At 39.6% G+C, this 27,809-nt stretch overlaps 1 protein-coding gene across 3 annotated transcripts in view; it reads right to left on the minus strand.

Annotated features, from left to right (window-relative positions):
- Nucleotides 1–7,491: 7,491 nt before the first annotated feature.
- Nucleotides 7,492–27,809, minus strand: part of LOC144634382 (uncharacterized) — a 30,057-nt gene continuing 9,739 nt past the window's right edge. Inside the window, exons 1-7 of one of the 3 annotated variants that reach the window (XR_013567189.1) lie at nucleotides 20,377–20,515; nucleotides 19,878–20,215; nucleotides 14,658–14,879; nucleotides 12,893–13,420; nucleotides 10,883–11,429; nucleotides 7,906–10,453; nucleotides 7,492–7,858 (exon numbers count right to left, since the gene is read on the minus strand). Coding sequence is in view for 2 of the 3 variants with exons in the window: in XM_078493334.1 (XP_078349460.1) it covers nucleotides 8,904–10,453; nucleotides 10,883–11,429; nucleotides 12,893–13,420; nucleotides 14,658–14,879; nucleotides 19,878–20,192 (3,162 nt within the window). In the remaining variant the exon portion in view is untranslated. Of the gene's footprint in view, nucleotides 10,454–10,882; nucleotides 11,430–12,892; nucleotides 13,421–14,657; nucleotides 14,880–19,877; nucleotides 20,216–20,376; nucleotides 20,516–27,809 lie in introns of those variants that run through there. The other 2 variants (XM_078493334.1, XM_078493335.1) reach the window with 2 other exon arrangements.

Below are 27,809 nucleotides of genomic sequence, written 5' to 3' on the forward strand. Positions count from 1 at the left end.
GTAAGAGCTTTGCTGGCGTATGTACATGATCGGACCTCGGTAATGAATCAACAAGACGGTACTCGCATTTGACGAGCAGTTTTCAATTGAGTGTCGAAAAGCGAAAACCAAAGTTATCATTCTTGCTTATCACAATGGACGCAAATAGTCCAGTGATCCAATCAAACATCGAAACAAATACATGCAGCGAGCACGAAGCGCAGGAAAACGTGCGTGAGCGAGTCACGCTTGGTTTTGGTTTTACACCTGATTGGATGAAAAAGTGACACAAGTTTCTTAAACTAAGCGCTAAGCGTAGACTACAAAAGCAAAGTATACGCGAATTTCTTTCGACGCTCGAGTGAAAACTGCTCTAAGTTTCTAGACTCTTACACGCCCGTCTACTTAAAAACGTATTTAGGGAGAAATTTACAGAGTCAATTAAGACCTGGCCAAACGAAGACGCAAAAAAACTTGCGTCTACTTGCGTCTCTGTTTGGCCAGGACTTGCGTGCACTTGCGTTGACTTGCGTTCGCTTTGATCGAGATAAAATTTGCACGCAAGTCAACGCAAGTTTTTCACCGTTTGGCCACCCAACACAAGTCAACGTAAGTCTAGCTTTTTACCTCAAGTACTGAATTGCAGCGCGCGCAGAAGCATTAAAATGGCTTTTTTGACAACTTGCGTACACTTGCGAGTAAACTTGGGAGTCCGTTTGGCCACCCAACGCAAGTCTGTACGCAAGTTCAACTTGCGTCTACTCTATTTTCGCGGTAATACAGAACGACGTCATATAGGTTATCACGAATTGTACATGTATATTACAAAGAAATTCAGCAGTTGTGAATAAGTGTCTCGTATAAAACGTACATTGTGTAAAGAACTACCAGTGCGATATCAGTTTGTGTGTGTAGTTCTTTAAACTTTGTTGAATGGGAAAAATCACTTGATTTTTTTCGTGGAATCGACTGGGTTTTTTTATAACCTTGTGAACGACGAGTTGAGTAAGAACCCTCGCTGTCCATTGCTTGTATTCTCTCGCGCTCTGTTTTCTCTAAGAAATAGAGGATAATACATGGTTGCGCGGAGATATTATTTTTTCGTACAAATTACGAGGTTTTTGACGATTTTTCGAAGATTTTCGACCATTTTCCGAAGATTTCCGAAGATTTTCAAAGGTCGCACGAATATTTCCAAACATTTTCCGAACTTTTCCTAGAACTTCTGAAGATTACCGAAGACTGTCTAGGAAGATTCGAAGATGTTTCGACTTAATATCGATTAACTTTGGCTCATTCAGCATTGAAACATGGCAAACTCGTCAGCAAACGTGTCGAAATCGATTTCTTCACTTGTAAAAGATATATCTTTTGCAGTATAAAGATATGATTTTTTCTCAGCGAGAGAAATCCTGGTAATTCCCTCTAGTTAATGTAATAAAAGTTTTTCTATTTTGTTTCATATACAGAAAAACCATTACCTGGTCGCACAACAACGTGAAGCAAACTGTGGTAAATCATCCAAAGCAAGTCGCACAGTTCGTTTTGTCAAACACCATCACGAAATTTGTCTTGCCATTCAGAATTCTACCAAAGAGTCGACTTGTAACGTCCTAAGCAGATCCAGAGCCAGTTGAATGAAATATGTTGGTAACAAATTATCGCAGAGTGGTGGATTTCTTGATGGCGTGGAAAAAACAAAACAAAGTAGAAAAAACGCTAGTTCAAAAATGTAACCTTAGTTGTGTATGGAAGAGGCCATTATGCATATGAAAGTCCTAACCTTCTGAACGGCTCATAAATATATACTTTATCTATCAGGCACTTTTGTCAATTTGTACTCCTATACACATTAAGTACAGTGTAGCTAAGCGATCAGTTACAGTAATGCAAACTTACTGAGATTCGTTTGTCTTAAAATTCTTGAATTTAAGAAAATTGCCAACATAAAACATGTAAAAGAAACTAATTAAAAGTAGAAATTTTTTATCGAGAAGGAAAGAAAAGATTGTTGGGAAACATCTACTGCAAATTTTGATCGAGCTCACGATTTTTATCAGAGTGGTTGCTTAGTAACAGGACACACGAGGGAAACATGCGCCGTGATCACGTGTGTTCTTGTAATTTTCTCATTGGCCAATCATAATCTTAAAGTTTATCTTTTAATTATATGGTCCTGTTTCTTATGCTGTACAAGTTAGGGTTTGACCATTCCAATAAATTTTCTTTAAATTTTTTATTCTCCTGTGGATTGAAAGAATTAAGGATTTCCTACGTTGAAAAAGGGTTAAACAATTAAAACACGGTACTTTAGACGATGTGTATGAAAAAGTTTCATATTTATTGACAAAAAAATAATGTAAATAAACATTGAACTCTTACAAACAAACGGTTTTGAAATTTCCTTCATTATAATACGTCGAGGAAGGCATTTTAGCTGTATAAAGCAACATTGAAGACAAGCGAAGAAAAATGGTCACTGTCAACTGATGTGCAACAAATAAAAATAAACCAACAAGTAAAAAGATTCAAAGGAAAGGGAAAGCCCGGATTTTAAAAAAATAGCTTAAATCGCGTTAGATCGGCAAAATAACCACACCAGGAGCAAACAACACACGTATGGGATAAGGAAAGCCATTTTTATTGAGAATTTTCACGTTTAATTACCTCCATGGATGTCTTGTAGAAAATCCCATACAAACCCTTATAATTCGGCGCCATATTGCGTTGTTTATGTGGTTCAAAGTGAGAGCTTGGGCTGCCTGTGATGCAGGCAGAAGAAAGTGGAACATTGCGGTTGATTGCTGGAACGTATTTCGTACGCGGGCTGTCTGCTAAATACCTGAACTCGAGCAGTTCAGACTTATCTCTGTAGTCTTCATATTTTATTTCAGCGCTCAAGGTGTTTTAGACAGAGTAAAAGAGATCGCATCCCAGACCAAGAATCTTTCCCCTCAGTGGTCTTCTGTTTCTTCTCAACACCCTTCTATTGATGGATATTAAACTATCATTTACATGTAATTTTGATTTTTTTTTTTAACAAAAAAGCTAAAAATAAAAATATTCATTGACAAGCATCCCTGTAGCGCTGTTTTCATAAAACTTTAATAAGTTAGAGATCTAAATAAGTTTATTTTCTCAGTTCTTAATTGCAAGGCAGTTTTTGGTGATCCTGCTACATGCATGTACAAGGTTTTCTTTATTAATTTTTTAATTAACTACAATCACTTGCGGCTACATATAAAGAAATTAATCTGTATCTGTAATCTTTGATGTTTTTGCGGTTTTTAAGAATAGTATATTGGCCTATTTTGTATTGAGTGATTTTATTTAACCTGTGATCTAACTAACATTAAGTGCATGATACTTGGCTTCGCACTAGAAGCTTAGTTAGTTTCAAGTAAGCACTTGAGTCAAGTACACTTAAAAATCTCAAGTCGTATTTTACAAAGTCTGGCTTTACACCTAATGACAAAGTATATTACTTGAGGAACAAGGTGTCAATCTTCAGAATCGTGACAACGCTGCACGCCGCTTTCATTTGGCTTCCATTTCCTATTGGTCAAGTGCGTTCTCGAGTGTGGTGTAGACCATACTTGGCGGCGTACTTCGGCTTCTTTGAATTAACTACGAAAGTTTCCATGGTCACCAAGTAAAGTTCACGTAAGTACGTTTAATCCCTTCACACTCAAAGTAGGTTCCAGGTGCACTTTGATTATGCTTACGAGCTCTAGTGCGAAGCCAAGTAAAAACTATTCACGGGTTTACATGTAATAAAATCACGTGCACTTTTCAGACCACTTAGTACTTAAATTGAATATTTTAACTACCATTGGCCGTTTTCACACTAGAAGACGGACAAATCGTCTAGACGGACAAGTCTGACGGTTTGTTCGTCTAGTGTGAATTTAAGACGACTTTTTGACGACTTGTCCGTCTTGACGGCCAAGTCGTCTTTAAAAAATCGTCTTACCAGACGGCCAAATCGACGGACAAATTCAGACGACTTGTACGTCCAAAATCGTGTCCGTCCCGTTTTCACACTAACACGACTTGTCCGTCTCAGACGATTTGTCCGTCTCTTTTGTGTAAACGGTCATTAAACACTTTGACAATATTTCTCTTGCTTGGAAACAGAAATCTATAGCTAATTTAAATTGTTGCCTCCTTTTCGCGTTAACCAGGTTAATAAATTGTACACAAGAGCTAACTAATAACACTTGTGTTGCCGATTTATTGATCGGGAATGAGACTCCGATTTTTAGTTAGTTGAGTTGTCGAGAAGGAATACAGTGGGAGTTTCGTAACATACCAGTAGTTACGTAACATATCAGCTGAATGCACACGAGGTCTCGTGCGGCAAACCAATCGCTTTTCGTGCTCGTTGTACCACGTGTCGGCTAGACCAATCGAATGACGTTTTCGTGTTAGCACGTGACATTCATTTTGTCTGCGAGCCACGTCACGCCAGTTTTGATGATTTTAGCCATAACATCTTTAATTATGTAGTTCAAACTTAGAAATGACAACAAAAGATTCATTTACTGATTAAATCAGAGCTTTATAACCAACAAAAAGATTTCTAAGTATTATAAACCATTTTCCTAAATTACAATTTTAATTTGTCGACCCGACAGTAACATTTAAGTTTATTAACATTGCATTTATTTACTGAGATATTTTTTTCGGTTTAAGCCATCCCCATTTCTTTTTGTCACCCTTTGATATTTTAAATAACAAAAATTGTTTATATTACTCGTTATATTTTAGATATATGTTTATATCAGCGGTACAGTGATTACAAAGCATGTTCAGTCTTAATTGGATCCGTACTAATGAGAAAATCGCCACACTAACACAGCATGTTAGTTCATTAATACATTCGACGCGGTGCATAGAAAACTTCGATCCAACACTGTTTTGATTGATCAGTCTCAAGATAATCACTTTCTAGGATTGTTTTCCCTGGCAACAATATTTCGGTGTTGAGTAGTCGTGTGTCTGTGAGCTTCTCAGGAACTCCTGCGAAAAAATGGGCGACAAAGCTGGCGCCTCAGGCGATTGGAAAACTGAACGAATTCAGATGACTCACTTGGCGAATTTCTCGAGAAGCAGTTCCTATGTACGTAGCTTGGTCCGACAACAATTTCACCAGCAATCTGATCAGCCAGCAACCGCTTGGGAGAGATTTCGTGAGAGAATGGCCAAGTCCGGCCAAGAGGGATCTTTCGACGGCGAAGAAGACGTTTCCGACTTTCTGAAGAAGAGAGAGAGACGAAAAAATGCTAGGCAAGATAGCGACGAAACCACCGAGGACGAGGATGAGGAAGAAGACATGTATGTTACCTTAAAAACTGCAAGCCCCGAGCACAGACATTCATTAACAACAAACGTTGGAAAGGGTAAACCGTCAGAGACTCCGCCGTCAAGTTCTGGTACAGCTTCTTCTGCGTCCAGCCGCCGTTTGTCAGCTCCCCAAGCACCGTCCAGTAGTTCGGATACAGAAAAGAAGTATACTCTGGGTTCTATGGACGCTCATTCGAAAATCTTGAACCGCAGACTCTCACTGGCAGAAAACGTCATGAAAAATTACAGCAAGTATATTCGAACGCCAGATGTAGATCAACCGCTGATAAAAATCGACAACGGGAGCGCGGAAAGTGAGCGAGAGCAAGCGGGTAAAAGGCTTAGTATAGTGCCAATTTCTGAAGAGAAAAGCTCGACGCTAGCAGATCTTAAACTTGTGAATAATCCTGAAAGTCCCGTCTCATCAGCTTCGGGTGATTTTTTGACCGTCCCCGATGGATCTTCTTACACAGTGCCACCAAGTCCCGAGGCTCAAAGTGAAAATTCATTCTCGTACGATCTGGCTCGAAGGAATTCTTTCTGCGGCGCGATTTCCGAGGAACCGCCGCTCACTCGAAGTGGTACCGATGTAACATCGGAGAAGACGAAGGAAAAGCTTACCCCAGACACGCTGCCCAGGATATCGAAGACCGGCAAAGCCAGAAGCAAGAAAGCTTCAGCAAAGAGCCGAGACGAAACTATCGAAGAGTTACGTGAAGATTACCAGAAGTTGAAAAAGAACAAACTATTGAATCGACGGGCTGGTCGAAAGAAGGAGACATTTTATCAACAGCTACAGCGAGATCAGAAAAGGCGTGCTCAGGAGTCAGAAATCTTTAATCGAGAAATGCAGGAAATAACGAAAGCGCTCAAAGGGATTAACAGTCGCTTAGACGAGCGAATTAAAATTCTAAATTGCTACGACCCACCAAAGGTGAATGCAAAACTGCATCGTATCTTACAGGCGGCTTAAGCTGGCGTTCCTTTTTCAAAGTAGGGATGGCTCGATTGAGTTAAAAGCCAACAAGATGACGCTTACATCTGTAGTATAGAATTTCGTAATATTGAGTAACTATCCTTTGCCAGTGCAAAGTGGAAAAACGCTCACTGAAGTTTCTCAAAAAATTAGTCTCACGATCTAGTTACTTTCAAAAAAGTGACCTGTTTGTTCTTGAGAAGTATGATCGGTGAGCTTGAAAAAGGAGATTTGCTTGACCGTTGAGTTCTAAAGGAATAGCTTGACGACTGAGAAAACCTTAAGTTTGCTTCTTGGTAATAGTTGTTGTTTCGAGGGTAGATGCTATCGTTCTTTGTAGGAAACAATTGTAAAATACGCACTTCTAAAACGAATGGAAACATTACTAAAATTTTGTAGAGTTCAATAATAGCGCTAAATTATTTCTTTTATGGAGAGACTTGCCATTAGCAGGCCTAGGGAAACAATGCATAATTATAATAGGGAACTTAATGACCTTGTTCCTAATCTAAATGTTTGCGTGTGTAATTCACGCATACACTCTTTTTTTTATAAGAATATCGAGGCTGAAATTTGCGAATTTTTAAGAATATTTTAAGAATAAAACCGAGGCTAAGATTTTGAAAAGAATATAGTTTTTAGTTGAAACAATATCAGGTATTTTCATTTCGGTCACTTTATCTCTGTGAGGAATGCTTTGTTTAAAGCGAAAACGGCCAGACTGCAGCGAAAAGCAATGGTACATGTGCACAATGTAACACCATACAGATCTGGACACCAAACACTTGTAATTGATTACCCAATACTTGCTAAAACGGAATTGTCAAACGGTATTTTCTAAGAATGTTCATAAGAATATTTCAGCCTAAAATCGGCAGAAAAATAAGAATATTAAGCCTGGGTCGGAAAAACTGTATTCTTATATAAAAAAAGAGTGTAGTATGTTTGAGCACTTGTCTCAGCACGGATACACTTTAATGAAGATGTTGCAGATTCAATGGCCTTATGTGTCCTTTCAAGAATTTCACCTATTAACCTTGGACACGTTGTTTTAGAAACGTCTCTAAAACGCTTTGAGGTTTTTTTATCCTTAATTTTGTAATGGAAACAATCTTATTGAAGACTAAACATCTTTTCATGACTTTGTAGAACAAAACGAAATATCATCATATATTAAACAGACAGGGTTTAATTTTGTTCTTTTATTGTCTCATTTAATGACGCTTATCGGTTGGAATTCCTTACTCTTATTTCAAATGAATAAAATACCCCAACGTGAAGTAATTAATATGCAAATATAATGAGCAGATTCAATTTTTTTTCACTGTGACCAGTTCTTGTTATGAATTTCAAAACGGATTTTCCAAAAAAAATTCCTGTGGAAATATTATGAATTCACAAGGTAACTTTTTTCTCTTTATTTTTATTGCTTTTTCTGTCCAGTTGCACTGGTCTTAACGAATCGGAACAAAACTACACAATCTTTGTTCCATTTTATCGAGCGAGGTTTTGTTTTATAATAAAACTTTCTTTTATTATTTCTGATATTATTGGTTGCTATAAATGTTTAGATAAAATTTTATTAATTTATTTCTTTATTAAACGAACAAAAGTGTCGATCCGGCCTAACAGTACGCCGGCATCTTCTATTACAAAACACGACAGGATAGCATTTGCTTTCTCTATGAAAATGGCCATAACAATAAATTAAGTGAATAAGACAACATTCCTGCTATAGATTTTTGTGGGAAAAGTTTTCAGTACAACATGTACAGCGACTGACTCTTGCCGGCCTCCTGAACTTTATACTGAGTGATTTTAAATGGAAGGCTTACGTCTGTTTTTAGTGTGCACTGTGCACAGGCCGTCCAGGGAACACTCGATCAGGACAGGCAGTCATGTTAAAACTCAGGATAGCTTGAGGTACTGTGTCACGGATTTTAGCCAAATTTAGGCATGGGAAATGACCATCTAATTCTGTGAAATATAAAAAATAACGTCTTAAAACAGTGAAGGAACATTTCAGTAACACAGCAAATACAAACGAAGGTATGGATGGGCAAAAATGACGAAGATTGAAACGGATTGCGATATGGGGTTTTGAAATATTGTTGCGACGAACAGTTTTCAAAGTTCATCTCGTTTGCTTGTAACTTTAAATTATAACGCACAGGAAACACATTTGATTGAAATGCAATGAAGCTATGGTTTTGTCATTTAATTCCATACAAGTAATTTCTTTGCAAGCATTAAGTTTCATAGCGAGTATTTGGCAAAACGTAATAAAATAAATTAACTCAGCCGTGACACAGTCCCTTAAATGGGGGCGGGGGAATTGAAATTACGAGCAGTACACCACTACTTACGAATCATACAGCACGAAGTACAAAATCCTGTTACAGTTAAAAAAATGTCAATGATGACATCGAAAGGAACTCTGCGTTAAACATTTGGTTTCTAAAAATACGAGGTTTTTTCTCAGTTCATAAAATGGAAGCCAATCGGATATCACACTGATACATTGAAAAAGTTAAAAAATATATAAAAATAAAAAAAAGTAATTAAAACAGTCTTTGAAATGTTTCTAAACCATCTCGCTGTATTAGACACGGGATGTTCTGACTGGCTCAGAGTTGGTTTCACATTGAATCTTTATAATGGGAAGAAAGCCGCACGCGGAGTTATTGTTGAGTGATTCCGTGCTTGATGAACGCAGTTGAACAGAAGTATCTTGAGTCAAGTTCTGATCGCCAGTGTTATCCTCTATTTCTACATTGTCATCCCATAACAGATTTCTTTTGGGAATAAATTCTGTCGGTGAGTCGCAATCATTTATCCCGCTCTTCCGTGATCTTTTCCCTTCTTGAAAACTTTGATCGCTTTGCAAGCTGAAAACATCTTCTTCTTCCTTTTCGCTATCAGTCTCTTCACCAGAATGAGCCCGTACAACACTCCCATTGATCAGCGGTTCGCATTCGGTCACGTGCTCCTTCATACAGCCTGTACTCAAACGACCCTTACGTCGTTTTATCAATGAAGAGTTTTCATAACAAGGCGTGAACGCACTGTGCCGACGTTTAGGACCATTGTCGCTAGTATTTTCAATCTGTGTCGAGTCCGGTTCACTCTTGTCGATTCTAGGCAACGTATTTTTACCGATATTGTATTCCATGATTGAATAAGCTGACACAGCCCTACCAATGACCGGAACAGGTTTAACAGGTAATTTTATTTCTGCAGCATGAATTTCATCTTTTTCGAACGGCAAATTATTTCTGTTTTGATAAAATTGGCAAGGTGAATTATTCAAGTCTGGTGCATTGTCACTCATTGTTTCCCAGCAAAGCCGGTATGGGTTGTTTTGATTGACATTTAGTGTGCCAGTTGTAGAATTGCTTGATGTTGCACCTACATTGCCATCATTTATTGTGGGCACTAGATTTTTGTCCTTATAATCCACACAATCTGCGTCACTTGTGTTTCCGGGTCCCCTTTCATTTGGTAGCGACACAAATTGTACAGGCTCAAAACCATTTTGATTCGCGGTCTCATTATTGTTATCAGTCGGATCGCTGTCGCATTTTTTCTTCTTTGTCGCCGACATACCATGATTGTTCTCGGTTTCTTTAACACCGTTTCGACTTTCGCTACTGTCTCTCCGTTTCCCGTGACACTCCACGGGCACGCTCAGTGTAGCAAGTGTCCCATCAGCCTTTTCGGTCGGACTGAACACAAAACTCCCATCACTCCCCACACGTGTCCGATTTGCTCCACTTCCTTCAGCATTAGGGGGCGATCCTTGTGACCCATCACTGCCCGCGCTTCTCAAACTCGAACAAGAACAAGTCATCCTTGAATTTAACGAGCAAAGACTCTGCATGCTAGCTTGGTCCGACAAGAGGATTATCGGCCCTTTACCACTGAGAGCGTTGTACAGCTCATTGTAGCCTCGCGGCAACGCGTTCAAACTAGACGCCGTTGACGCGCTCTTGAGGCTGAAAGACGCTGGTGACACGGCTCCCCGTCTCAGGTGGAGTGGGTAAAGCGATTTGTTTACCAGTGGAGTCCTCGTCGGGCTTTCCTTAGCTGAGATTTTTCGTTTGTTTCCCATTGGCACGTTAAGAAGGGCGTTCTCCCCTGTTGTTAGGGAACCTAGATAGGAATAAAAAAATTGAACTCTATCAGCTGTAAGAGCAATCAAACAACATTCTACCCTGAAATTTTGAGGAGATTTATGATGCAAACATATCTCATCTTCTGACAGTCGAACCCGTTTATACGAACACCGTATGGATCTCAGCAAGTGTCTTTGTTAGCAAGGTGTCCGTAGTTAGCAGGCTAATTAAAGTAAAAAAAGTATCGCATTTTAGCATGCTGAGACAAAAATGTTATCAGTGATAACGGAGTGTTGTTATTAAGCGGAGTTTGACCGTAATATTACCTGTAAAACGATCTACCATGAAAGGTATTAATTTAATCCTGGGAACTTCTCTAGCCATTGAGAGAAAACAAGTTCGTTAACTTGATAAAAAAAAAAACAGTAAACAGGCTAGATCGGGCACTATTTAATACTACTTGTACCTTCTCTCTGGTCTTTTGATATGTCGATGGCCGACGGCGCCCTGGAAGGAGGTTCAAATTTCAAGGTAATACCCTCTGTGGATGTTTCCTTCTGCGGCCTGAAATCTGAAAGAACCGAATTCAAAGATTTGCTGCGGCTCACGGATCGCTTCTTGGGCCTCAGTAACTTTGACATCGAACGTAGAGACCAGAAAGAGGATTTCTTTAAACTTCCCCTTGGAGTCACTGAGCAACTTATGGAGATCTCAGAGGGAAAGCTTCGTTCAGTTTGCCTCTCGCTACACAGTGACGTGAAGTTCGCATGCGCGCCGTCTTCAGGTGCCCCCTGTGTTCTCTGGTTATGCATGGACGTGAGGGCATGGGAGAAAGCTACCCGCCTTTTCTTGGGTGGCAGATTGAGCCTCGCTTTGGCGTAGGTGTAGAAGAGGGAGAAGTTACTTGCGACCACTGACACAGGTAACGCAATGACCAGCACTCCGCATATTGCACATGCGCTTCCCACGGTCTTTCCAATCCACGTGCGAGGATAAACTTCGCCGTACCCAACCTGTAGTGCAGAAACAAATAACTTTAGTTTATGATCCAACCTGCCAATAGAGCGGTTTTCACTTGAGTGTCAAAAATAATTCGCATTTGTCTTTGGTTTTGCATTACTAGTTATAGTGATAAGTTTTAAAAACTCGAGCCACGTTCTCAACCAATCAGAAATAAAACCAAAAGCAATCATGACGCGCTCCCGCACGTTTTCCCGCGCTTCACGCCGGATACGTCTATTTACTTTGAGTTTTCATTGGTTCACTGGATTGTCTGTGTCCTTTGTAATTGGCCAGAGTGATTACATTGATTTTGGTTTTACGACACTCAAACGAAAATCGCTCTAACTGGAATTGTTCTTAGTAGTCTCGAAATCACCTAATCGGCCACGCTTTGTAAATTAAATAGCCTACTGGGCTGCCTCCCGTCAGTTGGCTTCTCTACTTAGCGCATGAAGTGTTAAGTCCACTGACACTATAATACAGTCATTTACATTTCATTTTATAACTTCAAGACGTTGTCCGAATTCGCTAATCAGTTTTATTGTCTATGCGCACAAAACGATCAAACATCTTGTGCAGCAGAAATGCTAATTTGTGATTTGCGCCTTACCGCCTGCACGTGCAAACCTTGTTAGAAGGAATGGCGACGTGCAAAATGTTGGTTGAATTTGTTTGAGCAGGACTACAAGACTATGTTCAGCGTAGGTTTTAAAGAGCTAAGTACTGTTACTACTTTGCTGAAGTAAATGAAGAAGCATTCCTAATTCTAATTACTCAGAAAATAAAACTTCTGAGGCCCCCAACGGGAGTCGAAGCAATCTCCTATTATTTAGACATATTCAACCTTGCAGTTATGGCAGGACATGTGTCACACCTAGTCTACGACCTCGCTCACCACTATATACCGCCGACCGGAGCTCAGTGGTAGAGCGCCGGACTGTCGTGGGGAGGTCTCGGCGACTCCCAGACCGGACCAACACTCAGGGTCAATACTGAGGAGAATGTGCTGCCTTGTAATACATCTGCAATGGTTAGACATCAGTCCAGGACGAAACCGTAGGCCCCGCCCGCACTCAGTGAAATCAGCAGGGGACGTAAAGAACCCACACACCACGAGAGAGGGCGAAGCCGTGTGCATTCCATGGGTGGGTGGAGGGAGACAACACATGGATAGCGGCGCCATAGGGCCAATGCGATGTCCGTCCATCCCAAGATGAATTGTAAAGCGCATTGATCATGAGCTTTGTAAATACGCTATATAAGCACCAATATCATATCATAGTATCCCATAGCTCAGTGATTAGAGCGTCCAACCGGTACCTGGAAGGTCTTTGGATCGACTTTCGTTTGAGGCCTCAGAAATTTTATTTTCTGAGTGATTTGACTTGAGAATGCCTCTTCATTATTTTCACTTTACCCAAGTCGCCATTCCACTTATCATTAATTTGCTGAAATTTGTTATTGGTCTACTCACCGTTGTCATGGTAATGACAGCCCACCACATGCTCTCGGGAACACTTTTGAAGTCACTGTCATACTCGTGTCTTTCCAAAAAATAAACAAAGCTGGCAAACACTACCATGACAAATCCCATGATTACTAGCAAGAGGCAAAGCTCACTGGAGCTTGCCTTAAGGGTGTTCACAAGCACTTGAAGTACGTAAGACAGTTTAAACAGCTGGAAAATACGCGCTGCTTTTAACATGACTAGCATCTCCAAGAATGGGATCCTCTCCAGGGAGGGGTGGAAAAAGAACACGTATAAGAGGACCAGAGGTATGAGGTCCGTCCAGGTGTAGGGGCTCTTTACGAAGGCCTTTTTATTGGGTGAGAATAGCAGTCTAAGAGCAAAGTCCATTGTGAACCATGATATGCAGATGAGATGCGTCACTGATAAGGCGATGTATCGAGGCGCGGTCTTGTCGCTGAAGTAGTCAAGAGTTGATAAAGAAAATTTGATGATGTAGGCTGTGAACACGACAAATGATACGATTCCAACCAACTGCGAGGAAACAAAAGTAGCATTATTCTGTTAACTCTTTACCTCCGATAGTGATCATTTTCGATTTTTTCCTTGCAATAATTTCAATACTTTGCCAATTAAATAGATTGCTGACGAGAATAATTGAAAATCATCACTGGGAATTTAACCTTGATTTTCTATACATATACATGGTAACGGGTTTCCATCACTTTCAGGTTCTTATACTTTGTTGGGACATTTATTTACATTATCAGTTGCTGCTACAATAATGGTAGAGCAGTTTTCAATTGAGTGTGTAAAACCAAAAAAGTTTTCTTGCTCACAAAACACTGTGAAAAGGGGGGGGGGTTTTTTGGGGGGTGTGAAAAAAAAAAAAATATCAAAAAGACTCCTTATCATTGGTAAACAAGTTGTGGTTATTTTCTTGACATTACTGGTTACCATAAAAACCTGTTTAAACACCCTTAATTTAAGTGCTGATAACTCAAATAAGTGATCCCTATTTTTTCTTGTTGAGTGATAATCAGCACGGTAAGATACAACTTTTTTGCAAAGTTAAAAACATTTCTACAAGGCAGTTACAGAGCCAACTTAAATTTTTTAAAATTCATTCGCAGTACAATGCTTCCTTTTATAATTATCCTTATCTTATGGAAAACATCAAATCTGTGTTTAATTAGACAGACAGACAGCAAGACACCGTTATTTAATTTTGTAAAATTCATTAATTATTCATGAGGGTGCAAACCAATCCCAGCACAGTATTCAGATCACATGTACACAACTGTAAACCCCAATACAAATCAAACAATAGAATTAACCTTTGATACAAACTCCTGCTTAGCTATTTAGTATTCATTAACTTTTGATACAGATCTTTACTGATTCGCATAACAATACTTAACATTCAATTAATTGTTTTCATTTCACAAGTAGAATAAAATATTCGCGTCCGATCTGTATGGCCGGTTACAATGGCTCGCCTATCGGCTCGCCATTGTAACCGCCTATACAGATCTCCCGCTCATATTTTATCTACTACATAAGGATCAGGGTGCGTCCTTCCAGGGGCTTACGCCCTGAGCACTAAAACACTAAATTGCATAAGCAACGTCAAAATTAAAAGCGCAAGGACTGTCTTTCTCTGGGCGGGGTATTGTGTTCCCACATTATCGTTAATTCAATCTTCTGTTGTCATCTCCCTATACTCTAGATCTGCTCAACTCCGCTTGGGAGGTGATGTATTTTTCCCTACCTTTGCCCAAAACGAAGTGTAAGGTTCCTCAAGGCTCTTCCAGACCTTGGGCTGATACCGGGACCACCATGAGTGCACGTCATCCACATCCTCAAAAAGACCCGAATCCTTGGACAAGAATCTGTCCTCCGGGCTCTCTTCAAATCCTGGAAGTTTGAAATTCTTGAGTTTCTCTTGTTTCTCTTTGTGTTGCTTGTAATTCTCCCAGCAGCAAGTTTCAACCTTTTTGGACGAAAAAAAGGTAAACTGTCACAGCATGAAAATGGAGATTTACGGAAAATTAAAATGCTATCAATTTAATGTTCTTAAAACCGCCAGTTGGCATTTAAGGAACTTTAAGCCAATTTTAAGTTCGTCTCTAAGCAGTCTTTAAACATGAGTGTAAAGCTGGCTTTAAGGTCTGCTTTAAAAAATGTGAAGGTAGCGTAACGCTGATTAAATTCCGAATTTGCGCCAGCTTTACTTTAGCTTTACACAACAGTGAAGATTCTGCTTTTATGCTGTGTGTGTTGAAATAACATTATAGTTGAAAGACGAAACAACATTTAGAAAACATTGCCAACACTAGGGAATTAATAACGCGGGACTTGCCCTCCGGGCTCGCCAAAATACAGTAAACAACTGCAAGACTCGTAAAAATGTGCAGCGACACACTACACACTCAAATGTCTAATAATTATGCATTGCGGGTTACAACAAGTTAGATACCCAGAGCGAAGGAAGAGTTTGAGCTCCACGGAGGTACAGAACCCAGGGGGGGGGGGGGGGTACTCCGACTTGTAAATGACGGGGATGATCGAATGGAGGCAAAACTCAGGACTCCAAAATAATCCCTAACTCTTCCGACATTACCCCAAAATATCCCCCCCAAAAACCCCTAAAAAATCCCTTGTCAAATTACCCCTAAATTGCTAGGAGGGGCAATAACGCTCGTGTTTGTTTATTCATCATACCATAAATACGCCAAGGCCGTGCCAAATCACTTAAGTTTGTTTTTAATACCCAAAAATATCCCCTATTTGAATCAAGTCACCCAAAACAATACTTGCCAAATCTTCTTACCCAAAAAAATCCCAGAATCGAAAATTTCAAACCCCAAAAAATCCTTCGATCATCCCCGTCATTTACAAGCCGGAGTACCCCCCCCCCCCTGGGGTACAGAAGTACAGGAGGTACAGTATTTACCTAACTTGCTCATCAAAACAATTCTAAATTCCAATATGCAAATTCTATAAACCTCATATTAAAATTAATGACTTCATTTGTTTTACATGAAAGAGAGTTGCCGCATAGCCATTAACTATAAAACCACAGCATTTTAATTTTTAACGCTTCGTGTTAAACGTATTTAAGGAAACTAGAATCTTCTAGTCATGTTCTTAAAAGTTTAGATTGGTTACTTGTTTGGCCGATGAAATTTGCCAATTAATTTGCCAATTAATTTCGCCATGGAGTTATTTATATCGCAGACAACTCAACAAAGATGGATATTACTTTTTATGGCCAGCAGCGAAATATTGCGCATACAGAAAAAGCTCATTTAGGTTAAATATCATACACGTTCCATTCCGAGAAATAGTTTACAAGTTCTCGAAGCATTTTTCGCGCCACTTCAGGCAGCTGCCTTTAATTGATATAAAACTGAGTACCAAAATAAAAAATAAAGTAAACGTAAAAATGAAATAAACAAAACTAAAAATTTTCGCGGCAGAGGTCGAACATAAATTTGCAGCGTAATTAAAATTGCACAACAGATTGTCTTCAGGAGTATAAGACTGAATATCGGAACCTTGTTTCTAAAGAGAGGGTTTTAACTTATGGCCTTAAATTTGATTGGCTGCAAATAAAAGTGCTTATAAACGATCAACTTAAATTGTTACGTAAGTGGGTGTTGTGTTCTCAACTGAACGGGCATTACGATTTGTTTGAAACATGTACTGCAGGTGTATAAATGAGAACCTAGAAGTTCTCATTAAAGGCAGCCTGGCAAAATGCTGGGGATTAGAACAAACACTTTAAGTCGCTCAGTTTATTGAAGCAGGCGTTGTAGATGAGTACTCAATTCACATTCACTATTACTTGTCAGTAGCATGCATATGCACTGCAGGTAATATTTGTTTCAAACGCGTGAAACGCTTATCAAATATGAGAATTTAAAGCTAGAGTCGAGAGTTATGAATGTTTTTTTTTTTGCAGTAAAAAGGTATTTTTTTTTTTTAGTACAGCAATACGGGAGAGGCGGCGCACTCTACCGCTGTGCTATTCTAACTCGGAGGGACTGCTTACGGTCGAAGGCAGGAATCATGGTCTGAAACATAGGCTATCATTTTAAATTATCTGCATGCGCAGAAACGGGATTTAAAATTGTCAGAAGTATTTAAAAAAACAAATTAAGCGTTCGAGACAAACAGATGGAAAAGACCGAGAAAGGTTGAAAGACACTTTACTGACAGCTGTACTGCACATTTTGAAAAAGTGCTGTTTTCATTCTTGAATCCACTCGAGCCTCCTTTTTTCCTTTCTTAAGTGAGGTGCTATAGCATTGACCTTTCCTGTCATCAGCTTCAATTAGACAGGATATCTTAATCAGACTGTTCTACCCGTAGGGCCCTTATATAGATACAGATATTATTTACCCCGTCTAAGGAGAGGAAACAAGTTATATATAAATATGATAACTGGGCAGTTGTTATGAATGAAGTTTGGAGTTGTTTTGTTTGTCACGTGATCTATACCTGAGCCTCAGAAAACAGAAGAGAAAATGTTTACCTTTGCAATTTTAACTCACACAAAGTACTTTAAGTTCCTTCTAACTTCCTTGAATGAGTTACGGATTCAAAATGTTGAGTCGATTGTGTTCGAGCTTACATGTAAATTTGGTTAAAGGATAATTCGGTGGGTGAACGATTCGATGTGTTTGAAGCATAAATTTTCCCTGAAAAAATGATCAGGTGGTCTGAATTCGAAGAGCGAGGCACTTCGAGGATCGGTTTTCGAGATAATCATATCTCATTATTTACATTACGAGCACGTCTTGATGTAGAAAATTGTTCAAAACTGTCAAGAAATAAAACTAGTAAAATAAGATAAAAGCCTCAAATTCATGAATATAAGAATACTAGTTCATTGAATTAGCTCGTTCTCACGTCCTCGATAATCACAACTTGGCAATAAACAAAGGATTGCGAAAACAATAACATTAATAAAAGCCTCGAATTCATGAATGCTTGTTCAGTGAATAAGTTCCTTGTCACGTCCTCGATAATCACAATTTGTCGACCACAAAAAAAGAATATTTTGTAAAGCGCGAAAAAAAAACTCAATATAAAAAGCCTCGAATTCATGAATATACGAAAGCTTGCTCAGTGAATAAGTTGGTTTCTCACTTCCTCAATAATCACAGTTTGTTGCCCATAAGGATATTTCGTAAAGCGCGAAAAGAAAACCTCATTATGATTTCCTTTGAACGAAGATTATGTGCCTTGTGTTGACTATTCTCATAACGGAAAGAATTATCTTATCTCGAACTGTCAATGGATTTTATAAACAAACGTAATGTTTAGTCCACTACAAGCTTAATTTGCATTTAGAATGACAAATTAATTCGAAGAAAGTTTTGAATAATTTGTCTAAACCCAGAAATGCTACCTCAATGTTTTTTTTCTAGTTTTTCATCTTTTGCGTTAAACATTTATATATTTGTCTTAATTTCGTTATAAAAAAATTAAGTGTGCAGAAAAAGGTTTTTGGATTCGAACGCAAAAGTAAATGTGAGAAGCCACAGACACCTGCTCTGCGTGTTAGCATATCTTGCTAGGAAATTAAAATTGTTTATGAATATCGATCTTCGGAATAGAATACATGTATTAAACACGTATACACGTTTAAAATTATTTTTACGAATAAAACTAACAAGCGGGAAAAAACGTTTATCTTGTAATATTGCTCGCTTGAAGTTGGAGGTTTTAAAAAAAGGAAAAATAAACTAGACAGCGGGAGAGTAAAGATTAAGAACATTAGTTGATAACTCTTGCAGCTCATTTTAAAGTCAATTTTGACAACATCTTCATTAATAACTTTAGGAGCTCGAGACTAAAAAGAAACCCTAAATAATTGTTCTCTCCAGAGGAAGATAATTCTGTTGTTGTTTTTTAGTGGAGAATAGCTACTCAGATTAAGTTGCTACGAAGATTACTCTTTTAAGTAAGTACGTTCTCGGAAAACCATTACGCAAGGCGCAATGTTAGTTCTTGAATTTTGTGTTCATCTTTTAAACCCAAATGAAGATTTTTTCAAGAAGCAATGCAATGTTAAAGAAAAAAAAGGCCACAATTTTAGATTTGGTTTTGTGAATTAAAAAGACATGCTGTGTTAGTTAGTATGCCACGTCGGGTGCATTGAATGTTCGATCTTACGACTAAACTGTCGCGCCGCAATAAATTAAAACATATTACCTTATGTCCATTTATAAGAATCAACTCAAATATATTATTAGCATTTAAAATAAAATAACATGAATGTCAGTACCGCTAAACGATTTGGCAAACCTATTTTCTGCTTATAATTTTTGTTTGGTGTGCGTTTAATATTTAGATCTCGATTAGAGTTTGCTTAATCGCCACCAACCGCTGTGAAATATACAAAAAAACGCCATTTTGTCCATTATCCTAGAAAATAATTTTCTACAACACCTTCATCGATTAAGACTTTAGGAGCTGCCATGTTTTCAGCAATTTTGTGTACAGGTGTAATCATGTAGTCAGTCATACTAACATGCGACTAAGGTTCATTTTATTTGGTGCAAATCGATTTATCGACTCTTCTTGGAAGTAAACATTTTATGTAAATTGCAATTTTAGTCTCATAATATGGTATAATGTCATGGAAAACTTCAGAATCGGCTTAGGAAAAAGACAATTAACCAGAGAAAGATAGCATTTACATTTCCAAACCGTCGTAAAATAACCTCATTGCAGCCAAAATCCCCTATTCGGGAACTGAATATAAAACCATTAAAATTGGTCTTCTTATTCGTGCCTTTAGCACCTGTATCGCATATATATGTAAGTTGTAAAAATAGAATCTCTTTTTCTCTAGAATCTTCACCGCTTCAGCTGTATGTATACAGCTTATATGTTTTAAGCTTCTGCTTGTTTATCAGTCTGACATTATCAGACGTTGTCGGTCCTAAAGCAAAAATTTAGTAGAAACTCTATATACCTGTTGTTCATCAATGCCCCAGAAGCCGAGTTCTTCCTCAAACAGTGGACCACACACATCTGAAGGGCAGTGAAGTCTTCCCGTGCGGTAAAAGTTCAAGATCTGCGCAAATACTCCAGGGTGTCTGTCGAAGAAGTACTCCTGTTTAGAAGCATCGTACTCCGGAGACCTGGCTACTGTAGTGTGATGTTCCCCAAGATAAGAGAGTCGAGTGTCGGGGATTGTCTTCAACGTACTCAGAAAAGTTTCATGTCGTATTCCACCGACGTTTATAACAATTCGATTGGACCGCTTCTTCGCTTTACCAGATGGCATTTTCAGCTCAGATAGATGGCGTTCTGCAAGAAAATACAGCACCAATATATGAGTAAAGATGATGAGATTTAGCCTAGCTGAGACCAATTTCAGACGTTTACAAACTAAGGGTATTCTTCCATCTTTGTTATATCGCACCGACGTCGTTTCATTTTCAATTAGCATTAGTTTTTCCGTAACTCACCCAGCCTAGTTGTATTTTTTGGTGTTTTCAGCACCAAGCAAGTTCAATGCTCTTAGGTTTTTCCGCGTCACTATTACAATAATAACACTCCAGGTCGGTAGCGTCCACAGCTTTTGAAATTAAAGCGGTTTAAATTATTCCTTTTATTCACAATCTGTCTTTGCAGAAACGATTAAAAGGTCCACTCATGTCATTGACCAATCATCGTTCTTCTTATGACGTGGTTAGATGACGGTGATATTTCATAATTATGTCACTTCGGATCAAATATTCGCTTGACGCGCGCGATCATTTTCTTTAAGCTGTCAAACTTGGCGGGCGGGAGAGATGTATTCATGTCAAGCAACTTATTGTTTACACGCTAAGCTGTTCAAAACTGCCCCACTTTCAGTGCATAATTGTTTTTTAATTAGGATTTCAAATAACGTGATGTATGGAAATGCATATTTATTTGAAAATTATACATGTTTGCCCTTCTGCGAGTGAAAGGCTTCTATGCTGTAGTTCAATACCGTTACGGTTACGTAATAGTTTGAGTTCATACTTAAAAAAAAGGTAGACCATCTTGAATCGCACAATTTTTTTATCACTCTAGGAAATAGCATAAATCCTTTCAAAATTTATTTCAAAACTAAAAAGAAGTATATATATTAAAAAAATGTTTTCAAAGCGATACGTAGAAAAGTTTAAAAAAGTACATTTTATAAGTACAACTGAATATAGAAGTAAACAGATTTAGAAATATCATTAGATCGAAGAATTTTCCCTGAATATTGACAATTTGGTCACACGAACTGTCTCTCAATATCAAGAGTCGTCGATTAACAATGTCACATGAAAATGCCCCGGAGTGATGAAACGGAAACTAAACGTTTCAGCACCCCGGAGTAAAACATCTTTTTATGATCAGTAGTAACAAAAAAACCTCCGTCGTGAAACATTAAGAGGGGTTTGCTCTACGGACCGACTAAGGTATGCAAGATAGCAAAGACCGATTTTCCCAAACTTTGCCAGAATAAAGGCCTTGGTAAACTAGTTCTAAAAATATAAGTTTCGGGTCGTTAAGAATTTTTTTGATTTTTTAGTAGAATGTTTAATATTTTGCCGGTGGCGGCACGCTAAATCAACGCCGAAATAGCGACTTTTGTGGAAGCTGTTATTCATATATTAAAAGCGTACTAGAAAAAAATTACCAAGGAACTTGAAACCTTTCATTTCCTCTGCCTATAAGTGGTGTTCAAATTATGTGGAACAAAAACTGGAATTTTTCACGGAATTTTTAAGTTTATATATTTTGACAGTCGTAGCAACAGCCGAATTTTGCCTAAATTCACGGGTCAAAAAATCACTCTGGTACACGACTTTACCCTTCAAGACTATACGCTGTAGAAAGAGAAATTTCCCATCTACAGTGTCCACGAAAAAAAAATTGGGATAAACGAAACAACGAATTTTGAGAGCGTTTTGAAAATAGGTCACTCGAGTCATATGAGTGACCTTTTGACCTGCCGTGTCAATAACAACAACTAACGGAAGGTCTTCGAATGTTACGTTTCTTCGTTAAAAAGACTTGTAATTTTCACTTTATTGCATACTTTTAAATAAAAGGAAACCATGTTTTTTGTGGTGGAATTGCGTATTTGCTATGTTGGCGAATTTGTTCGAAACTTTCGCGAGAGTTTTGAAATGCGAGCTTATCTTCTGCTTTGAGCGGTTCCGGTACGTTGATTACCAAATTATACATTCAAATCTGCTTTCAACGAGAATGTGGCATCTACAACGAAGTAAATGCCAAATCACTGAGCAATAAAGAAACATTTCTTACCTTTATGACTTTTCCTAGTCCAGAAACCACATTATGTATACCAAAATACGGAGCGAAATGCCTCTTCATGTCTTCTTGTCGCACGCGATCATGTTTCAATGTAACGTCCATGTTAACGATTAACTTGGCAAAACAGCATAATTCAACAGGAAGTACAGTTCACTGAGGCTTCCATGGTAGTGCAGCAGCGCATTTTCCCGATCTTACTTTGACATCTCAAATACTCGACGCTGTCAGCTGAGTTCTTAGATGTGATGGGAATGTACAAAGCTAGACTGGATAACTCCAAGTGGCGCGGCCACGAAGCAATTTTTAAACTACCGATTAAACTTGCTGTCACTCCAGTGCAGTTCATTTTGACAGAAACGACTGTGCCGGCTTTTGCTTATGGCCACGTGTGAATATGGACAGATTGCAGGGGGAGAATGTGGTCCTAGTGTGGACAATCCGTCAAATTCGAATAGTGTCGTCATTGCTAAATGTACCAAAGATATACAAGGGCATCAACGTGCGTACGACGTTCGAGACGCTTCTTTAGACTCGGAGCCAAAGCTATTACTAGTACGAGCAGGTATGTTGTAGTTGTACGGAAATGTTAGTAACTAATAATTACCCGCTTAGTTTTATTCTCAAGCACCCAAGACATGTATGATTCTCGTGAATCTGACTTAAATTTAGAACAAAAAAGTGAATACGAAGCAGGTGAAGGCACATTAATAATTAATAATTACCAATTAGCATAAGATTTTTACTGATCTTTACTTTTATGTAAGATAAAGTAAGGTCTGCATACAAAAATAGTGGACCATAAATTACACCCGGAGCTTATCTTGGTTCCCGTGGCATGGGTAGCCTAGGATGGTAGTCCAACAGAGGGTTATCCCCACCATTAACTCGCCGGTACCCAAGGTAGAGAGAGGTACTGTGAGAGTAAAGTGTCCTGCTCAAGAACACAACAGTGTCCCCGGTAAGGGCTCGAACTTGTAGCGCTTGGTTCGGAGCTACTAAACGTTGGGTCACCGCACCTGGCAGGTGCATAGCGACTTTTAAACGTGGAATTGAAGCGTGACGCATGCGTGACAAATGCGTGACGAAAGTGGACTATGTTTCTAGTAATATTGCGAAAAAAGTATATTGTAAGTGCCAAAAAGTTCATTATAAACCAAACGTTTCGGGCTTAGCCCTTCATCAGTGGTGAATTGGTCGTAAATAAAACGACCGTTTAAAATACGCCACGAGAGTATGTATTTAAAGTCATGTCTCTAGCACGCACGCGCGCGCGCGAGAACCTCAATAGAAACGGAAATCTAAGCTGAGGCCGCGCGGATGGCAGGTGCCAAGTTGGAAAATTAAGCGCATCTCCTGCCGCTTTCTTTGCTTGTTACCGCCGCAGAGCTTGACGCCGCGGACCTGTGCGTCCGCTGAGCTGTGTCCGTTTGAGCTGAAATGCTCTGCGACGGGGAGGCCAGGCGCACTCTTGGTAATGCTTCTTAGATGTTCCCCAAAACGTTCCCTTAGAGTGCGCCCAGTTTCGCCGATGTAAATGGCAGGGCAACGGCGACAGGAGATGCAGTAAATGAGTCCTGAGGACGAACACGTGAACAAATCCCGAATGTTAATAGAATCCTTTGGGCCTCGAATGTTGGTGTTACTCGAGATGTGGTCACACGTACGACAGCGGGAGTTTCCACAAGGGTAAGACCCTGAGCGTGCGGTAGCTTGCTTGGAGGCTGTGTGTACCAGCGTTGAACGCAAGTTCCTATCTCGGCGAAACGCGACCATCGGCGGCTGTGGGAAAATTTGAGTAGTCGCGGGGTCTTCAGTGACTACTTTAAAGTTGTCTAGCAGGATTTGCTTGATTTTGTTGTTAAGAGGGTGGTATGTGAGAACCAAAGGAATCCTGTTCACCTTTTCCTCTGTTGAGATGTTCTTTCGGAGGGCGTCGGTCTGGGATAGATCTTTTATCTTCTCCAGGTCGTGTTGGAGGGTTTGTGGATTGTAGCCACGCCTTTCAAAGAAAGAAGCCATCTCATGGGCTTGGTTGAGAAAGTCGGCGTTGTCGGAACAGAGGCGTCGTAGGCGTAAAAACTGGCTGTGCGGGAGGCTCTCTTTGCAGTGGCGGGGTTGTGATGAGTCGTGATGAAGAAAGCTGTGGGTATCAGTGGCTTTGTAGTGAATGGAGGTTGAGAGACGGTCACCAGGCGAGAAATGCGCAATTTGATATCCAGGAAAGGTAACTCGGTTTCGGAGATGGTATGTGTGAATTGCAGAGCGTGATGAAAGTTAGCTACAAATGCAATGTATTCCTCAAGTTCCACACGGTCACAACACGCGACTCCTACCACTTCGTCGATGTATCGCTTATGGAGCTGAGGAACAAAACCGGTGTACCGTTGGCTGATTTGGTCTTCCACATAGCCTACAAATAAACATGCGTAGTTGGGGTCCATTTTGCTGCCCATGGCGACTCCTCCCACCTGATGGTAAAAGGCATCGTTAAACGAGAAGGCGTTAAGGGTGAGCACCAGCTCAGCTCAGCTAAGCGAGTGAGTGTTGCCGTGGGTGGATCGAGCACGGGGCGTTTGTACACACAGCCTCCAAGCAAGCTACCGCACGCTCAGGGTCTTACCCTTGTGGAAACTCCCGCTGTCGTACGTGTGACCACATCTCGAGTAACACCAACATTCGAGGCCCAAAGGATTCTATTAACATTCGGGATTTGTTCACGTGTTCGTCCTCAGGACTCATTTACTGCATCTCCTGTCGCCGCTGCCCTGCCATTTACATCGGCGAAACCGGGCGCACTCTAACGGAACGTTTTGGGAAACATCTAAGAAGCATTACCAAGAGTGCGCCTGGCCTCCCCGTCGCAGAGCATTTCAGCTCAAACGGACACAGCTCAGCGGACGCACAGGTCCGCGGCGTCAAGCTCTGCGGCGGTAACAAGCAAAGAAAGCGGCAGGAGATGCGCTTAATTTTCCAACTTGGCACCTGCCATCCGCGCGGCCTCAACTTAGATTTCCGTTTCTATTGAGGTTCTCGCGCGCGCGCGCGTGCTAGAGACATGATTTTAAATACATACTCTCGTGGCGTATTTTAAACGGTCGTTTTATTTACGACCAATTCACCACTGATGGAGGGCTAAGCCCGAAACGTTTGGTTTATAATGAACTTTTTGGCACTTACAATATACTTTTTTTCGCAATATTGACAGTTAGAAGTGCCACGCAGCGAACAAAGATTTATTCTTTAAAACTAGTATGTTTCTAGTACCCAGTTTCCTTTTGGCTTTGCTCACAAAAGAAGAGAAATAGCTTACTTAGACTGTAGTGAAAGGATACAACATATGAATGCCGTGATGTGTCATCAATTGTAAAAAATAACTTTTAACATTTATCAAGAGAATAACTATCAATCCTTTATCGAAACATATAAACGAAAGAAAAAAAAAGCCAATAAAAGATTTCATAAAAAAGTGTTATATACACTTAAAGCTAAGGGTATAAAATTATGCGGGATTTAGTTTATTTTAATAGTTAACCATGACATTCTATTTTTATAGTTCCTGACATTCTGAAGAGTATCCGATTTGACTGCCAGTTCTCTCCTGGTGGCTTTGTCCGCGCTTCCCAAGAAAATTCAAAGAAGCCATGCCTCGATGAAATGTTTGAAGAACAAGAAAACAACAGTGATACTGTGGAAGATTCCAGCGTTCTGTTTTCCTGCCCAAATGAGGGTTGTGTAAAAGTTTATCAGAGGTATTCAAGTCTGGAGAAGCATATGTCCTTTGGCAAATGCAAGATGTTGCCAGAAAAAGGAACATTACTTGACAAAGCAAAGAAGTCATACCACATACTCCTTCAAGAAGATGTCAGTTCCGCAAAAGCACTAGAAACAACTGACGGAGGGAGCACGCTTACCCGAGGGTTGGGCCTTGAAAACAGCCAAAAAGCCCAAACGATTAAGTGAAGCTCAAAGGAAGTACTTAGCGGACAAGTTCAACCTTGGGCAGGAAACTGGTCACAAACAAAACCCTGAGCAAGTTTCTAAAGATATGCGATTTGCAAAGAAAGCAGACGGGTCGAGGTTGTTCTCCAAAGACGATTTCCTAACTGCATAGCAGATACGGTCGTTCTTTTCAAGAACAGCAGCTAAGTTGCGCAACGCTGTGGCAACTACCGACGAAGATATTAGAGCTGTGGAAGTAGAGCAAGAGTTTTGCGATGCCCGCCAGGTTGTACTGGATGACGTGCAGCTACGACACCCCATCGTTTATGACAACTTAAACCTGTGTGACATGCACAAGAAGGGGAGAATGAAAGCATTGAGTATAGCTATGCTCAAGACTGTTTGCGAGTTCTTTGGCGTTTCCACCGACGGATTCATCGCAACCCGCAAAGCGAAGTTTCTTTTCTCCTTAGAGGAGATTGTAAAGGGTTGCAGCTGTTGTAGCAAATAAGACAGCAGTCATGTTGAGGTCTGTTTTTATTTAAATTAGAAAGCCTGTTTTCTAAGGTTGCTTAGTGTATAGTTTGTTGGCTTAGGCCGGGTGAAATTGTGAAGGGGTGTATAGATTGTTGACTAAGAGGAGATTGTAAATGGGGGTGGCTCTGAGTAGAGATTAAGACACCTGTCAAATTGTCATCTGTTATCATTGAATTGTATAGCTTGTTCACTAAGGGTAGTTTGTAAAGGGGTTTAGCTTTAAGTAGAGAGAAAGGCACCTGTCAAATTGTCATCTGCTTTCACTTGAATTGTTAACGCTTGTTCGCTAAGGGTATTTTTTATAGGGGTGTGGCTCTTAGTTGAGAGTAAGACACCAGCAAATTCTCATCTGCTATCACATGAATTGTATAGCTTGTTCGCCAAAGGGTAGTTTGTAAAGGGGTGTGGCTTTTAGTAGAGAGTAAGACACCTGCAAAAAGTCATCTGCTCTCACTTGAATTGTATAGCTTGTTCGCCAAAGGGGAAGTTGCAAAGGGCGTGGCTCTAAGTAGAGAGGAAGACACCTGTCAAATTGTCATTTTTTGTCATTGAACTGTATAGGTTGTTGGCTAAGGGGATTGTAAAGGGGGTGTGGGTCTTAGTAGGGAGTAAGACACATGTTATATTGTCATCTGAATACAATTGGCTAGCTTTTTAGAGAAGTAGCCGGTTGGTTTAAGGAAATTGTAAAGGGTAGTGCCTGTAAGTAGAGGCTTTGACATTTGCCACATCTGTTTTCCACTTGAATTGTACAGCTTGGTGACCATGTGGTATAAACCAAACAATAAAGATATTTCATTTTGGATTAATAGTAAATGCACGTACAACGTATGACGGTATGTTTTTACCGCAGTTTCTTAGAGCTGAATAATGTCGCATGGACGATGGAATTTGCCTGTAAAGTTTAACATAATTTCAATAAGAACGTCAAAAAAAATAAATATACTAAAGACACATATACCTATACATTCGCTTACAAACTATATTTTCACTTACCATTTAATGAAGTCGATTAATGAAGCAACTTTTGCTGTGCTCAAAATGCTCACGAAATTTTTGCTTTTGTGTATAATATATTTTTTAATTGATTAGCAACCTTTACGTACAGCTGGGTAGCCTGTGG

This window comes from Oculina patagonica, chromosome 13 (assembly GCF_052425735.1).
Source record: "Oculina patagonica isolate OP01 chromosome 13, crgOcupat, whole genome shotgun sequence".
NCBI classification, from domain to species: domain Eukaryota; kingdom Metazoa; phylum Cnidaria; class Anthozoa; order Scleractinia; family Oculinidae; genus Oculina; species Oculina patagonica.